This window comes from Mya arenaria, chromosome 17 (genome assembly GCF_026914265.1).
Source record: "Mya arenaria isolate MELC-2E11 chromosome 17, ASM2691426v1".
Classification (NCBI taxonomy): domain Eukaryota; kingdom Metazoa; phylum Mollusca; class Bivalvia; order Myida; family Myidae; genus Mya; species Mya arenaria.
Window position 1 is genome coordinate 51262426 of NC_069138.1, and position 18459 is coordinate 51280884.

The 18459-nt window shown below is 32.9% G+C and overlaps 1 protein-coding gene across 1 annotated transcript in view; it reads left to right on the forward strand.

Annotated features, from left to right (window-relative positions):
- The window catches only part of LOC128223857 (uncharacterized), a 43213-nt gene that overhangs the window by 18089 nt on the left and 6665 nt on the right, over nucleotides 1-18459 (forward strand). Inside the window, exons 2-5 of the mRNA XM_052933286.1 lie at nucleotides 14645-14767; nucleotides 14973-15365; nucleotides 15690-15801; nucleotides 16368-17529. Coding sequence (XP_052789246.1) covers nucleotides 14645-14767; nucleotides 14973-15365; nucleotides 15690-15801; nucleotides 16368-17529 — 1790 coding nt within the window. The remainder of the gene's footprint in view (nucleotides 1-14644; nucleotides 14768-14972; nucleotides 15366-15689; nucleotides 15802-16367; nucleotides 17530-18459) is intronic.

An 18459-nucleotide genomic window follows, 5' to 3' on the forward strand; every position in this document is an offset into this window, starting at 1 on the left:
CAAGATAGCATTAGCTTCGTATTTATTATAATCAACTCGCTCGGTTGTTTTTAAATGTATTGCCAAATCGAGAATGAATATAATTTACATACGTTTAGAATTGCACAAAGTTCATGAAGTGATTTACTTAATAGAATAAAACCGTTTATATATGCTGCAGAATAATTTTTTTTTTTCGTAGTTAATCATATTTGCACATCAACTTAAATAGCAATTTCATTATAGCGCACCTATTTTTTTAAAGCAAACATGTGGTAAAAGACATGTAATAAAAAGCAGATCAAAGTGTTTACCCTACCATTTAAACAGTAACGTTTAACGAACACACGACACAATTTTTAACCATGTTTTAAACATAAAAAGTCAGTGACGGGCATGTATATGGAAGTTTTCTTAAACGTCTACGAAATAAATATGAACACTCAAAGAATACTTACAAGTTTTGAAGAAGATAAAGTGTATTTTTATTTAAGGATTCCCCATTCAGTAGTTTTTAAATAATTTGTTTTAAAATGTTTGTTACTCGAGTGGGTTTCAAGAGGCCATAATGTGTGTTCTAATAGGGAATTATTATTAACGAAAGTAAGCTAAACATTCTTGTTACTTGACTTGACAAGTACACACTTAGATGAGGTGAAAATATACTGGAGCCTTTAAATGTGTTCCATTTCTGGTGTTAAATGGTTTTTAAAGTGTCGCTTTTATCAATGTTATTTATAAACAGCCTCAATAAAATCTATCGCTAGCGTAGCACTCTATGTTTATATTTGCTAGAATGCACATGGAATGTGCATTGATATCATTCTAATAATACCTCAGTTTAGTTAAGTATATTGTGCGAACCAGATTACATTCGGTATTGTTACATTTGGTACTTCAACAGTAGCGCATTTTATTTTATAATAGCATGTCAATTAAAATAATTATCTTACACTCAAACAAACAATTCTCCTTTTAATATATAACTAAAATTGTAATAAAAACCAATAATTTACACATTTTTAGGAAAAACGCCAATTTGTATGCGCACTTGACGTCAATTCTGTTAAAATTGTGCCGAAGCCCTATGTGATTTGACGTTTGGTTTGGAACCGAGATTTTAAAATTCCAAAACTGTAAACGTTTTAAAGGGATATTTTTACTTTTTAAAACAGTGAAATGTCAAGTGATTTTAATATCAATTGTATTTCACTGATAAATCTCTATAAACCACCGGAAAAATATATAATAAAATGATAAACACAGTATGACGAAATGAAATATAATTAACGATGTGAAGACAACAATTATAAACTAGACTCTGGTTACCATGAAAACTGTTTAAATAATGACATATGTTGGCATTGAAATTACAAATTAAACTGCACACTAGTTTTACTGTTTAACTATCAAAACAGAACACGGAACAACAATAATATGTTGCAATTTATGTTTCAGTTTTTAACCAATACAGTTCAATTTCACTTAGTAAATACTATTGCGTTTGAAAAATAGAATCAAACTGATTAAGTAATTACACATTGCATGAGGAGCCTTTCAACTCGAAAGCCCATTCTTGTAGGTAGTGATACAAGATATGACTGACATACATCTACGTATAAAAATATTTTGACATGTGCTTTTACACCCTGGACAGCCATTGAAAACGAGGAATGTTAAGCTGTCTAATACCCAAGTGGTTTACATTGTTTGCTTGTTCTATATATATATCATTCCTGCAACTGGTATAGACCTCTTGTTAATAAAAGCCTCAACATTTGATTTGGATACGTTTATTGATTACTTGCCCTGACTGACATGTCTGTGCTACCGTAGTTACGGTTCTCTTTTGTGACGAGTAGTAGATTTGTGTACACTAAAAAACAAAATGTTGACAATACTCGTCCCTGCCGAGTGTTTAACTGTGAAGCGATTCTGTGCCCAGAGTGTCCAAAGTGGTCGGGTATTTTCGCTTTCTGTTTCTTAAACACATTTAAGGTCACATTTAAGGTAACATTGTATTGCAGTTTGACAATGTCCGAACTGATCGCTAGAACACTCGTCCCACGCAATGCATCATTTATGTTTCATTTTTGAGTTTAATATATATCATAAAATGAAATACTAAGTGAAAGATGGCCTGACTTTGTTATTGCTTTCCTTTTAACTATATTTGATGAGTTTACCTGTTTTTAAACGTTTGCTTGAGTAATATATACTACAACAGAGAACTAGTTGGCTCGCATGTAGAAGCATTTTCCAGATTGCAGTGCAATAAATTGTTTGCACGGATTAAATGTGTAAGATTCTGTGAAATACTACCGACATGAGGAAACTGGCCATTTAAGTCCCCTGCGGGCAAAATCACTTACAACTTGGTCAAAATGACAAATGAATAATACTAAATAAACTGATTGATAAACATCTAACATTTGTTCTAATGGTTACAAGCTGGTAGGTAAGTGTACAGAATATTTACCAAAGCGATGAGTAAACACTTAACTACAGGATGTATGATTCTTTCACTTGAAGTAGTCTCAAACAACCCGATACAGTTATATGATGAAAAGTTTTGTACATAATTACTACGTCCGATTTGTCGCATTCTTTCTGTCCATATTGGCCCAAACCTTTCTCAATAGTAAGAAATTAACATTAGTCTTGACGTATGAACTCGAAAAAGGTCGTAGATCGTTGTAACAACTTATGCTCATTAATTTAACAAATACCAATATTTTGATTGTCCACGATTTCAGAAACGGATAAGACGACGACATGATGTCACAACAATTCAAACATAATTAACTAATCATCACAAAAACTAGTTGCGTAATATTGCGCTTAATGATCATTGGCATTATAATAAAGTGCACAAATGTATCAGACTTCTATATTTATAAACAGTTTTATAGCTCAGTGTCGTTTTTCCTTACTACCCAAGTTGCTCGTGTATTTTTCAAGTAATCGTAACTAGGGTCGTAGTCACAAAAAGGTCCTACAACGCCTTCATGATCGTGGTTATTTTAGGGTTAATTCACCTTTTTTCGGTCGTTACCATCTGCAAAGGCCCGCAAAATGGTTTACTATTTTAAGGGACTTTGCAGATGGTAACGACCGAAAAAAGGTGTATTATCGCTATTATTGCATAAAATACACACCATGAGGAACGTTTGTGTTTGAAAAGAGCTGTTAAATGTCACGATAGTTCAAAAACAGTTAGTTCAAAATTACCTCCATAACAGGTGCATGTGTGACGTCATGAATGATGTCATTGAATTTTGTTGCATTTTTATTTCGACGCCATTTTTAGCGGTGTTCATTCGTTTGGAAAGTGTTGTTTTTTGGAAATTGACTGGATTACTTGGATTATTTACACATAAAACCTATTGGGTAATCGATTAATTACCGATATAGTCCTACCTTATTTGTTTTGACAACTAATTTAAGCCTGAAAAAAATGTTAACATGTTCTTGATAAAATGTACACCATTTTCAGCATGAGAGAAATATTTGAAATTTCATTGTTCATTGCATACGACGTAACGGAATCATGTCCATATAAGTCGTATGTTCTGAATAAAATCGACAGAACTAACTAATGTTCGGAGGAAATGAACGTTTTAGAATTAATTTAGTGCTTTTAAAGCAAACAAATAGTTAAAACAACTGCTGAAAGTACTAGTAAACACACATCAGCTTGCCAGGAAAAAACAACTCAGACGAAAATATGTAAGTTAAATGCGGTTTATTTAATTTGTTGATATTTGTATACAGTTATGAATGCTGAAATTTGTTTTTGTGCAAAAGTTGGCATTGTTGACCAAGTTTCGTCAGATACCAGGTCGCTCAGCTGCCATTGTTATGATGCGAGCCCTAAAAGCGCTTATGTTAATCAAAAAGCCGGCCATTAACGGCACGTGAATTTACTGAATAATGCACGTTTTCTACCGATAACGCCCGGTTAGCGTTTTAACACACCACGATAACGGACCGACAACACACATTTTATGCAATAATATAGCTTTTTATTATCACTTTGTTCATTATATCAATATTGTAACGACCATTAAGCTTAGGGCGGTTATGTCGTCCGTCACGGTGACGTGGTTGATAATTTTAGTATTTCAAAATGTTAGAAACGAGAGCAAATAAACCGTGCTTAGTTAATACTATAATCTTTTGTCGAAAAACAGTCTTTTGCGCATATCTTTTCCAGTGTAGCATGTAAAGAGTTCCGGTGGTTCACGAGGTTTGTGAACGGGCAATCTGGAAGTGTGCGTGCTCGATCCTCCAGTCTTTGTCGATATTCGACAAATCTAAAGAAGTCTTTTCTGCAGAACTTTATAATCTCGCGAATAAAGACATGCTATTAAGTCCTTTACTTTATAATTTAAGTTAAATAGAAAATTTGCCAAGTTCTTATAATTAATCAATGACGTTAAATGCCATTTGCCTCATTAGCGAAAAACATCTTAAAAAGACAGGTGAATGGTGATAGTTTTAATAACCATTGTTTTAGAATTTAAATAAACCTTTAATGAATTTCAAAAGCCATAATATTTAGATATTATATACATTCATCATTACATTTTCATTTGTGTTTTGTGGCTTTGTTGAGCATTTCATATTAATTAAAATATTTGAATACATAGCAGTATCATCCTTTTTTAACATAAAATAATTAAAGGTTTATTTCATGCATATGGGTTAACGAGTGGGGAATATTGGTGAATTTAACCTCTAGCTCGAGTAAATCTTATTTTTAAACTTGTTTGAGAACATCTCTTAACAAAAAGTGGTTGCACTGGCAGTTTAAATTAATCATAACGATGTTGTTTGTGCGAAAATGTTTTAAGCCATTTAATGATACTATGATTAAAAGCATTCAAATATTTACACAGCGTTATTATTAAAGCTTATATCCCTCTTTCATTAGTTCTTTTTTTATTCTATAGGATGTTTTGTTGTGTTGTTTTCTTTTGTGTGATTATGAAAAGGCATATGACAAAACCAGGCTTCAGACAAAGCTCATACAAAAAATATAAGCTCTAAAATAGTACTTTACTTAAGGCAATATATTCTGCTGTCTAATGTTGTGTTAGATACAAACAGTCAAGATCAGACTGGTTCGAATCAGGCACTGGCCTGAAACAGGGCTGGCCGAATTCAAGTTTATTATTTCTATTCTTCCTGAATGACGTCACGTCTAATATAAACAGTAAACGCTAGGTATTTCTCCTTATGTTTGCGGATGACGCAGCTTTATTTTCACATAACCCAAACTCTCTACAATGCATGTTTAATGATCTCCAAGAATATTGCAACAGCTGGGGGTTGAAAATTAATGCTAACAAAACGAAAGGTATGATTATTGAAAAGGGCCGTCACACAACCTACCAATTTTATCTTTACGACGCCGAAATAGAAATAGTTACTTCCTTTAAATATCTTTGGGCACATTTATATAAGAACAATAACTGGAACAGAACACAAATGCTTAAAAATAAAACTCCCTTTAATGCTTAAAAGGTATCATGGTTTTGAAGGGCATTAATAAGGAAGATTAAGAAATTACTCAAATAGTCTAAGAGATAAACACTTACGCTTAAAGAAAACCATTAAGATTTGAAGATGATAAAGTTTTTCTTTATTTAAAGATTCCCCTTTAAAAAGTTTTCTTACAAATTGTTTGTTTTCGTTATTTCCTAAAATAGCTTTAAATAAACAATGGTGTTCGATCAAATCAGGAATTTTCTTACTGCGCATATCAGGAAAGTAGGTTTAGCATTCTTATTTCATATGTGTTAAAAAGTCCAATTACGTATTGTCTCAAGTAACTTCGTCAAACTGTAATGCTCTTTATTGCCTCTATATTAAAACTATGTCACAATAATCCTTTAGAATTATAAAATGTATTGCAGGTTCAACATTTCGCAAGAAAAATGAACGTTAGCTTTAAAATTAATGCGCAATTTTCTGAGTATTTTCTTTATTAGCAAAGTGAAGTATAGTTCGAACAACTTTTCAAATTTGCCATATATTCAATTATTTTACTAATGTAACTTGTAAGTAATGGACATAAAGTGTATAATATAATTATAATATAAATAAATATAGTAATAAACAAACATAACTTTAATATTTTTAATCTGTGTTAACGTCATAAGAGCTGTCGTAGGACAACACGCTCGACTTTACGCCGCTTTGTCTTATAAATGAACATGATGTAATGATGTTATATATGCCAGTCAAAAATAATGAAAATGGTCAAATAATAATTAAATATGAAACGCTGCAATGCAACGAACACAAATTTTCAATAATTGACAACTTCAGCCCTCGTTTCAGTTCGTTATGAGATTCAGTTTCAACTGTAATGTTTTTGTTATTTTAAAACCAACATACCCAGTTTGATTACAATATGTCAACACTATCTTATTTTATTCAGTACAAATTGTTTTTTTGTTTTATAGTGACAGTGACCTTGACCGTAGGGGCCCCAAACGCAATCTCATGAAAGGTCTCTATAAACTCTTCCTATATACCAAGTTCGGTCAAAATATGTCAAACCTAACAATAGTAATTTAGAACTTTCCATTTTGTCCATTTGTAGTAACAGTGACATTGACAATGACTTACGACCCCAAACACAATCCAATGAAATATCTCCATAAACTCTTCCTATATACCAAATGAGATCGTAATATGTCAACCCTAGCTCAAGTTTTTTAGAATCAACCATTTTAATTTTTGGTAAAAGTGTACTATGCCTTGACCTTTGGGGCCCCAAACGTAATCTAATAAAATATCTCGATAACCTCTTCATTGATACCAAGATTAGTCACTATATGTCAAACTTCATTTTTATTATTTAATACTATAGGTAAGTTTAACGCCGCCCTCTCCCCTGTCCGAACAATGATGTACGTTATTTTACCAAACCAGGCTTCACTTTGTAAAAACATGGTTAAAATATAAAAATGTGCCTTTCAATAGCAAAGAAATAAAAAAGTAAATCAAGGACCATACATTGTATTTAGGGTTGATAGAGAGTTATGCAGTCTAATTGTGTGATGGCCTTTGTGTAAAGTATGAAGGCCATTGAATGACCAGTATTTGAGATATAGTTTTTTTTTTATATCGAATAAGGGCCATACTCAGTATTTAGGATAATATGGAGTAAAGTTACCTAATTCGGTGGTGGCCGTTTACAACTGTATGAAGTAATAAGTAAATTGTATGAAGGGTATAGAAGTAATTAGTGAAAATCCAAAATTGCCCTTTAACCTGGCACAATGTGACCTTAAACTTTAACGTAAGTGCTTAAGTCAATCAGGGGCAATTATTTGTATTTACGATGGTATGGATTTATGTAAATTCATTGTGTGATAATCTTGAACAACTGTGTTAAAGTATTAAGTGCATTGAATGAGGGTTATTGGAGTTATATGTGAAAATGGCAGTTTTTACATTATGTCTTGCATTAGCTTCATATCCTTCTATTATTAATGAAATGTATTGCCAGATCGAGAATGAATATAATCTACATATATTTAGAATTGCACTAAGTTCACGAAGTGATTTACTAAATCGAATAAAACCGTTTATATATGCTTCAGAATATTCATTTCTGTTCGTAACAAGTCATTTATATTTGCACATCGAGTTAAATAGCAATTTCATTATGGTGCACTTATTTTTTTAAAGCGAACATGTGGTAAAAGACATGTAATAAAAAAGCAGAAAAAAGTGTTTACCCTACCATTTAAACAGTAACGTTCAATGAACACACAACACAATTTTTAACCATGTTTTAAACATATCAAGTCAGTGACGGGCATGTCTATGCATGTTTTCTAAAACGTCTACGAAATAAATATGAACACTCAAAGAATACTTAAGTTTTGAAGAAGATAAAGTGTATTTTTATTTAAGGATTCCCCATTCAGTAGTTTTTAAATGATTTGTTTTAAAAAGTAGTTTACTCGAGTGGGTTTCAAGAGGCTATAATGTTTGTTCTAATAGGGAATTTTTATTAACGAAAGTAAGCTAAACATTCTTGTCACATGACTTGACAAGTACTCACTTAGATTATGTGCAAATATACTGGAGCCTCTTAAATGTTTTCCATTTCTGGTGTTAAATGTTTTTTAAAGTGTCGCTTTTATCAATGTTATTAATAAACAGTCTCAATGAAATTTATTGCTGGCGTAGCACTTTATGTTTATATTTGCTAGAATGCATATGGAATGTGCATTGATATCATTCTAATAATACCTCAGTTTAGTTAAGTATATTGGTAACAATGTAATTTGGAGTGACGAACCAGATTACATTCGGTATTCTTACATTTGGTACTTCAATAGTAGCGCATTTTTTATAATAGCATGTCATTTAAAATAATAATCTTACACTCAAACAAATAATTTTCCTTTTAATATGTAACTAAAATTGTAATAAAAACCAATAATTTACACATTTTTAGGAAAACCGCCAATTTGTATACACACTTGACGTCAATTTTGTTAAAATTGTGCCGAAGCCATATGTGATCTGACGTTTTGTTTGGAACCGAGAAATTAAAATTCCAAAACTGTTAAAGCTTTTAAAGGGATATTTTGACTTTTTAAAACAGTGAAACATCAAGTGAATTTAATATCACTTGTATTTCACTGATAAATCTCTATAAACCACCGGAAAAATATAATAAATTGATAAACACAGTATGACGAAATGAACAATAATTTATGATGTGAAGACAACAATTATAAACTAGACTCTGGTTACCATGGTAACTGTTTAAATAATGACATTCCTGCAACTGGTATAGACCTCGTGTTAATAAAAGCCTCAACATTTGATTTGGATACGTGTATTGATTACTTGCCCTGACTGACATATCTGTGCTACCGTAGTTACGGTTCTCTTTTGTGACGAGTAGTAGATTTGTGTACACTAAAAAACAAAATGTTGACAATACTCGTCCCTGCCGAGTGTTTAAATGTGAAGCGATTCTGTGCCCAGAGTGTCCAAAGTGGTCGGGTATTTTCGCTTTCTGTTTCTTAAACACATTTAAGGTCACATTTAAGGTAACATTGTATTGCATTTTGACAATGTCCGAACTGATCGCTAGAACACTCGTCCCACGCAATGCATCATTTATGTTTCATTTTTGAGTTTAATATATATCATAAAATCAAATACTAAGTGAAAGATGGCCTGACTTTGTTATTGCTTTCCTTTTAACTATATTTAATGAGTTTACCTGTTTTTGAATGTTTGCTTGAGTAATATATACTACAACAGAGAACTAGATGGCTCGCATGTAGAAGCATTTTCCAGATTGCAGTGCAATAGCATGTTTGCACGGATTAAATGTGTAAGATTCTGTGAAATACTACCGACATGAGGAAACTGGCCATTTAAGTCCCATGCGGGCAAAATCACTTACAACTTGGTCAAAATGACAAATGAATAATTCTAAATAAACTGATTGGTAAACATCTAACATTTGTTCTAATGGTTACAAGCTGGTAGGTAAGTGTACAGAATATTTACCAAAGCGATGAGTAAACACTTAACTACAGGATGTATGATTCTTTCACTTGAAGTAGTCTCAAACAACCCGATACAGTTATATGATGAAAAGTTTTATACATAATTACTACGTCCGATTTGTCGCATTCTTTCTGTCCATATTGGCCCAAACCTTTCTCAATAGTAAGAAATTAACATTAGTCTTGACGTATGAACTCGAAAAAGGTCGTAGATCGTTGTAACAACTTATGCTCATTAATTTAACAAATACCAATATTTTGATTGTCCACGATTTCAGAAACGGATAAGACGACGACATGATGTCACAACAATTCAAACATAATTAACTAATCATCACAAAAACTAGTTGCGTAATATTGCGCATAATGATCATTGGCATTATAATAAAGTGCACAAATGTATCAGACTTCTATATTTATAAACAGTTTTATAGCTCAGTGTCGTTTCTCCTTACTACCCAAGTTGCTCATGTATTTTTCAAGTAATCTTAACTAGGTTCGTAGTCACAAAAAGGTCCTACAACGCCTTCCTGATCATGGTTATTATAGGGTTAATTCACCTTTTTTCGGTCGTTACCATCTGCAAAGGCCCGCAAAATGGTTTACTATTTTAAGGGCCTTTGCAGATGGTAACGACCGAAAAAATGTGTATTATCGCTATTATTGCATAAAATACACACCATGAGAAACGTTTGTGTTTGAAAAGAGCTGTTAAATGTCACGAAAGTGCAAAAACAGTTAGTTCAAAATTACCTCCATAACAGGTGCATGTGTGACGTCATGAATGATGTCATTGAATTTTGTTGCATTTTTATTTCGACGCCATTTTTAGCGGTGTTCATTCGTTTGGAAAGTGTTGTTTTTTGGAAATTGACTGGATTACTTGGATTATTTACACATAAAACCTATTGGGTAATCGATTAATTACCGATGTAGTCCTACCTTATTTGTTTTAACAACTAATTTAAGCCTGAAAAATTTGTTAACATGTTCTTGATAAAATGTACACCATTTTCAGCATGAGAGAAACATTCGAAATTTCATTGTTCATTGCATACTACGTAACGGAATAATGTCCATATAAGTCGTATGTTCTGAATAAAATCGACAGAACTAACTAATGTTCGGAGGAAATGAACGTTTTAGAATTAATTTAGTGCTTTTAAAGCAAACAAATAGTTAAAACAACTGCTGAAAGTACTATTTAGTAAACACACATCAGCTTGCCAGGAAAAAACAACTCGGACGAAAATATGTAAGTTAAATGCGGTTTATTTAATTTGATGATTTTTGTATACAGTTATGAATGCTGAAATTTGTTTTTGTGCAAAAGTTGGCATTGTTGACCAAGTTTCGTCAGATACCAGGTCGCTCAGCTGCCATTGTTATGATGCGAGCCCTAAAAGCCGGCCATTAACGGCACGTGAATTTACTGAATAATGCACGTTTTCTACCGATAATGCCCGGTTAGCGTTTTAACACACCACGATAACGGACCGACAACACACATTTTATGCAATAATATAGCTTTTTATTATCACTTTGTTCATTATATCAATATTGTAACGACCATTAAGCTTAGGGCGGTTATGTCGTCCGTCACGGTGACGTGGTTGATATTTTTAGTATTTCAAAATGTTAGAAACGAGAGCAAATAAACCGTGCTTAGTTAATACTATAATCTTTTGTCGACAAACAGTCTTTTAAGCATATCTTTTCCAGTGTAGCATGTAAAGAGTTCCGGTGGTTCACGAGGTTTGTGAACGGGCAATCTGGAAGTGTGCGTGCTGGATCCTCCAATCTTTGTCGATATTCGGCAAATCTAAAGAAGTCTTTTCTGCAGAACTTTATAATCTCGCGAATAAAGATATGCTATTAAGTCCTTTACTTTATAATTTGAGTTAAATAGAAAATTTGCCAAGTTCTTATAATTAATCAATGACGTTAAATGCCGTTTGCCTCATTAGCGAAAAACATCTTAAAAAGACAAGTGAATGGTGATAGTTTTAATAATTTTAGAATAGTTTTAGAATTTAAATAAACCTTTAATGAATTTCAAAAGCCATAATATTTAAATATATTATATATATTTATCATTACAATTTCATTTGTGTTTTGTGGCTTTGTTGAGCATTTTATATTAATTAAAATATTTGAATACATAGCAGTATCATCCTTTTTTAACATAAAATATTAAAGGTTTATTTCATGTATATGGGTTAAAGAGTGGGGAATATTGGTGAATTTAACCTCTAGCTCGAGTAAATCTTATTTTTAAACTTGTTTGAGAACATCTCTTAACAAAAAGTGATTGCACTGGCAGTTTAAACTGATCTTAACGATGTTGTATGTGTGAAAATGTTTTAAGCCATTTAATGATATTATGCTTAAAAGCATTCAAATATTTACACAGCGTTATTATTGAAGCTTATATCCCTCTTTCATTAGTTCTTTTTTATTCTATGGGATATGGGGTTGTTTTGTTTTGTGCGATTAAAATGTCAGATCACAGCTACAATTTTGATGTAGAAACAAATCTGGGAATTAAAAGAAAATACATCAATGTGGGATAACATTGGAGCGAAAGTTATTAATATTGAAATATCTATGTTTCTTTTTTGTAGGTTATTTGAAGACACATTTAAACAAAGTCTGATTTCGCAAAAAGTCAGGATGTTGATTAGAAATGTTCAAGCAGCAGCTTATTTCTTTATTCATGAATGTAAAATATACAAAGCTCAAAAATTTAACTAATTAAAACCAGAATACTATCTTTGAAAATTAAATCTTTATGTTATATGTCAAAGGTATCAATGCAATATATTTGTTTAAAACTGCAAATATAAACTGAAATGAAGAAAGGTATTATTAGTTACATTGTTAGTAGCTGGGGGTATGTGATATACATCCCCAGTGGTTTCATACCATGCGAGAGCGAAGCCCTTGTACTTTCACTTGTTAAAAGTCCCGTTATGTTGCTATTGCAGTTTTTTCATAAAAATGGTGTGATTGAACCTGGTATGTTTAGACATTTCAAAGGTTGAAATTAGGTTATGTGATCCGTAAAGTGACAAGTAAATGGGTTTATGCTTGAAATATAATGTTTATTCAATTATGCATATATATATATATATATATATATATATATATATATATATATATATATATATATATATATATATATATATATATATATATATATATATATATATATTGATCAAACTTTGTTGGTTGTTTGCACTTGTTGTTTTGAAATTATATGAACAGGGGTAAAAATACCCCACCCACTTTGTTTATCATTCAATTTAATTACAATGAATTTTTCTTACAGCCTTATTTCCTTATCAACATAAACATAATTAAAAGCTATGTAATATGAATACAGTAAATATTTCGTAAAATATATAAAGTAAGATTATTGATATTGTCTCAAAATTATATTTTAAGAAATTCAAAAAGTTTATGTGGAACAAATACAATAATAATGTAAATATATTAATAAAATTGTTTAACAGCATATATATTTTTCAGTAAGGTAACATTAAATAATAACTGTACACGAAAGCTGTATCAGTCAATGAATGTATTAATAAGAAAAACAACAACAGTTTAACAATTTGCTGTTCATTACACTTAATTTTTAACAATTTCTTGAAGGTAGATCCTCAGAACATTTGTAGATGTCTTGTTGCATCGGAGCGTCTCTTCTGAATTTAGTTTTAACCTTTTTTCGACAGATTCGTCACTTGTTGTGCTTGTGAATCGTTTTTTGTCGCCATTTTGTAACCAATGACTCATGTAAACAGTCGATTGCACTCAACAGATTGCTTGAATAAAATGGATATTCAATAACGTACATGAGTTAGCTCCCTACAGTGAAAAGATAAGCCGAGAGAGAAATAAAAAAAAAATCGGCCGCCATTTTGTTACGTCTTCTGCGGAGTATGAAAGTTACAGGGGTGGTATGAAACCTACTGGAAGTTACAGGGGGGGGGGGGGTATGGATTATACACGTCGTGCACGTGACCGCTCTAGGCCAATCGGATAGCGTCATTCATGTAGGAGGTGAGATACACCTCAATACCATTGTGCGCAAGATCAATACCCTGTTCATATTTTTAAAATTTACAAGCGTAATATACAACATCGTATTATGTGTGCTGTGGAGGAGTGGCCAATCGGAAAACAAGGAGGTTCCCCTTTAGTGTTTCCCGATCGGGATTGTTTTCCATAATTTATCGACCAATCGGGTATCCAAGCACCTTACCCACTTCTTCTTTCATGAAAGGAAAACAGTTAGTGCTTTACCAAATTGAATAAAAGCATCTGCATATTCTTTAGAATATTTATTTCTATTTAAAGGTCATGAATCAAAGTCCTACATCGAAAAAGATGTGATAATAGTTACGCTGAGTTAAAAACTGTTTAAAAATAAAACTCCCTTTAAGAGCATGCTTAAAACATATCATGGTTTTGAAGGGCACTAATGAGGAAGATTGATGAACAATTTGAATCGTCTGAGAGATAAACATTAACGCTTAAAGAACACTAACAAGATTTAAAGAGGATAAAGTGTATATTTATTTAAGGATTCCCCTTTTTCTAACAAATTATTTTAAACGTAATTTCCTCAATAGCTTTAAAGACTATGGTGTTCGTTCAAATAGGGAATTTTCTAACTGAGCATATCCGGCCAGTAACTTAAACATTCTTTGTTACATGACATGACATGGTACATGTTACATGTTTATTTGATAAACTTTAATAAGTTCGATAAAAAAATAACAAACATCATATTTCACGAAATTACCAAATGTCTTCGCAAGGAAAATTATTAATTTATTAAAAACATTTGAATTAAATGCTAGTTGTTCAGCTTCCACAATGGTGTATTTTCCCTGGCGACATACCTTACGGGATTGGCAATACATGTATCGACACAATATGTTGACATTTTCGCGCCGAAACAACAACACGTTTGTCATAATGGCGTTTTAGCGGGTACCAGCAGATCAGAATAAAATGTTTAGTTATCAACACTTAATTTATGTCACAACGACACAGTCATTTGTTGTTACTTATTCAGTTAATACAGGTTTCTTTTTAAGTATGCCCAGCAATCACCAATTGTATAGACAGAAGCTGCACAACATCCTCCAATGTCTACTGCAAGGAGTGTAAAGACAACAATGTCTTCTTCAAGCTTTACAACGAGGACAAAGAATGTCAGCGTAAGGAGTTATCATATATATATTCTATTAAACATGGGAAATATATGAACGTTTAAATCGATAATGTAAGTATAACAATTCATTTGTTAAAGAAACCATTTTCTTTTCACAGATTGAATCGTATAAACAGGCAATTAACAAATGACCTGGGTTAAGAATAGAGTGAGTCTTATTTGTATCAGTATATTTCCAACATGTCATATAGGGATGTGTTCCTGGAACAACCACTACTGTTGGCCAGGGAGCTGCAGAAATGGTCTTACTAAGGACTGCTCGTGCGCAGCGGGGTTTAGCATTGTTTCAGATTCTTGGGAAACATCATGTCAACCAACTAAAAAACCATCTATCTTAACATGTGACACTGTGGTTATTGGACCAAACGGTGAAAAGAAGAGAGCAATGTCATCGAGCAGTTCAACCGCGTGTCAGGATTTACAAGATATGTATGGAAACTATCAGCCGACGACGGTGAAGTTTGATTTGAGCTCTGAATACACAATTTACATTCCCAGCTATTTGAGCCGCCCTTCATATATTGTTGAAGAAAGGTTCGGAATAACGGACGTAACAGTATATATGCAACGCCAATCCGTATCAGGTTTGTGTCTAATTTCCATATATGGATTTTATTCTTTCCGTTCGTAAAATCACGTCAATGTAATATAAGTTCATTGTATTGTAATTTTGAAATGTGAGTAAATGTGTACAGTTATTTCAGCTGATTTACATTTTATAACATCAGGAAATATTTAAGCACTTTTCAATCAAGGTGTGCGAGGCAGAACAAAGTCCGACTGGTTTTACATGTACCATAATAATGGCTTGTTAACACTGAAATTAAATTAACAAAAATGTTTCATCTCTGTCTTTAACGTATGTAAGGACATATTTTATTATCAAAATATGACTGTATTTATGATAGGTTCGCTAACAACTTTATCAACAAACAGACGATATTCGAGCAAGTATGTTAGGAACAACTTTGATGATTCACATAGGCTAACGACTACATACACACTCGCCAATGGCCAGGCGTAAGTTAATTGTTGTTTTTATACGTCTTGATTTTTATTCACATCGAAAACAATTATTTTAAAAATGTCAAAGTACGGATATATTTAAAAAAATAATCCCTGGTTTGTTATATAAATAAAAATCTGTGTTTTACTTGCTGTTTTATATGAAAGCTTTATTGTTTCTTGGATAAGACTATTACCCAGTCAACAGTATGGACTCTTTCCCTCTCGCGATTTGACGTCATTGGAGATTCCAAATTTCATTTTTACAAGGCATCTTTTTAACGTTTTCTAATGGCTTTAACACTTTGTTCATATAAACTCTTGATCAGGTAAAAACAGTTATTTCTTTTTTATTTCGATAAACTCTAAATCAAGTAATAAAACATATTTTATAGTTTGGGATGTAAAAGTACAAACGGTTGTCCCTATGTGTCAGGGATGAAATTCTGAACTATTCCCCCGGCATATCGGCCTCTGGCAACAGTTCTAACGGCATCCCCGCAACCTCTGTACAAAAGTTTTGACTGTCATATCAATAACCTTGAAATAACTGTATAGTATTATTTGATATTTGTGAACAGGTTGTGTTTAAAATACGAAGTTAAAGGTGGTGGTTACTTGAAAGCCAAAGATACGAGAACCCACACTGATGACAGCGCTAAACCTTACCAAAAAACCGTGAAACAACAAACGGTTTGCTATCGGTTTGACAATCAACCACCTGAACACTGCTCAAAACTATCGAGATGTGGCTCTGAACCTCTCCATCTCGACAAACAGATAACGCGATCATATCTCCACAACGTCGAGTTTCACGGTTGGATTGATCCTGTTCCACCAAGGGGAGCCTCGCATACAGCTTCATCCATTGAGAGCTACGAAATTCGGGTAAATGAGGTTATGCCATCGAAAGGGACATTAAAGGTAAATTACTTATCAAACGTTGTATGCTCAAAGGTTAATCACCCAATCACAAACATGAATGATCTAAATCTAATCTCGGACGCACCAAGGCTCTATTGTTTTACACTGGAGGTTAAGGATGTTGCGGACAATGTCCGACAGTGTCGCCGTTTTGTTCTCTACGACAACACTTCGGCCATTCGAATCTGGACTGACAAACCTTTCAGATGTACATCCGCATCGCCTGCTACAGATTACACGTGGCAAACGCATCATAATAATGTCTGCATAAGCTGGAAAGATTACTTTTACAACGATTTCTACATACATAATGAACTTCTGAATCCTATTGAGCCCGCCCCGCACGGTCTCATTACCGGGTCATACGAGCAATTGAATGGAGACATATCTGTCTTTGGGACATCAAATGTATATGGCATAATTGCATACCATGTATCGTGGAGCCTGAATCATGGTTTATTCTCAGCAGAAAAACCTGTACCCTCCTTCACGAACCAATCATTTTGCAAAGATTTGAATGTTAAAGACGGAGATACATACACACTGAAAGTAAAGGCTATTGATATAGCTGGAAATACCCTTAGCGATAACCGAACTGTATACATTGATCGTTCAACGCCACATCTTAATAACATTTGGCTTGAGCAAGATGGATACGAAATGTTGTATGTACATAATAGCACGGACCTGTCCAAAATGAAGATGACGTTCGATGCACTTGATCCACACAGTGGCTTATCTAAAATACATTGGACGTTTGGAATATCCGACACCATGACCGAGCTTCTAAGTGAGCACCTAGCTATTAGGACCATAAATGTAAGTATATGTATGAGTATATATATATATATATATATATATATATATATATATATATATATATATATATATATATATATATATATATATATACATACGGTATATATATATATACGGGGGGTGTTCGAAACGTTCGCGGAAAAGTGCTCTCATTTTAATTATATTTCAAATTTCATTTTCATGAAAATTGCTGTTATAATACATGAAGCATTTCTAACATAAAATTAAAACCAAAACTTCGCCTAAATTTAATTTTATAATAATGTGATTTTTAATGACCCATCGTCATTGACACGTCATGAACACAACAGCATAGATTTTGTATGGAATGTTGATGATATAACGTTGGCCAACAAGCAGTTAGTTACTGCTGTCTTTCAAAATTCTATCCACGAACCATGAGGCATTTTTGCACCGTTCAACTTATTTATAGTAACTATTTATGTACGAGTCAGGTAAAGGGAAGATATCGCGTACTGAACTGCACTGGGATACTCGTCAATGTCATTGAATTTCTGTCCTCTCAGGAATTTCTTAGCACAGGAAAGAGGACGAAATCGCATGGTCCTAAATCAGGGCTGTACGTAGGGTGTTCTTTGACTTCCACGGAAGGCGATCATTTCCTGAGATGCCCTTTTGAAATCCCAATTAAGGACCAGTGAATAATAGTCTGTTTATTCTTTGTTTCTGACTCGTTAAGACTAATCCAAGTCCCGTCAACGTCAACTTAACGTCCGAGAAACGCCTCTCATTCCCGCTGAAAACAGTCACAATACTCGACTTTCTGTTCTTTTTGAATATACAAAAACATTTTTGGGATCAGACTTGTAATTAATCTTCTCATATTAAGTTCATCATGAATGATATTAAAAACAGTCCTAACACTACCGTCAACTCTGTCGATAATTTCTTCAATTGTGATACGGCGGA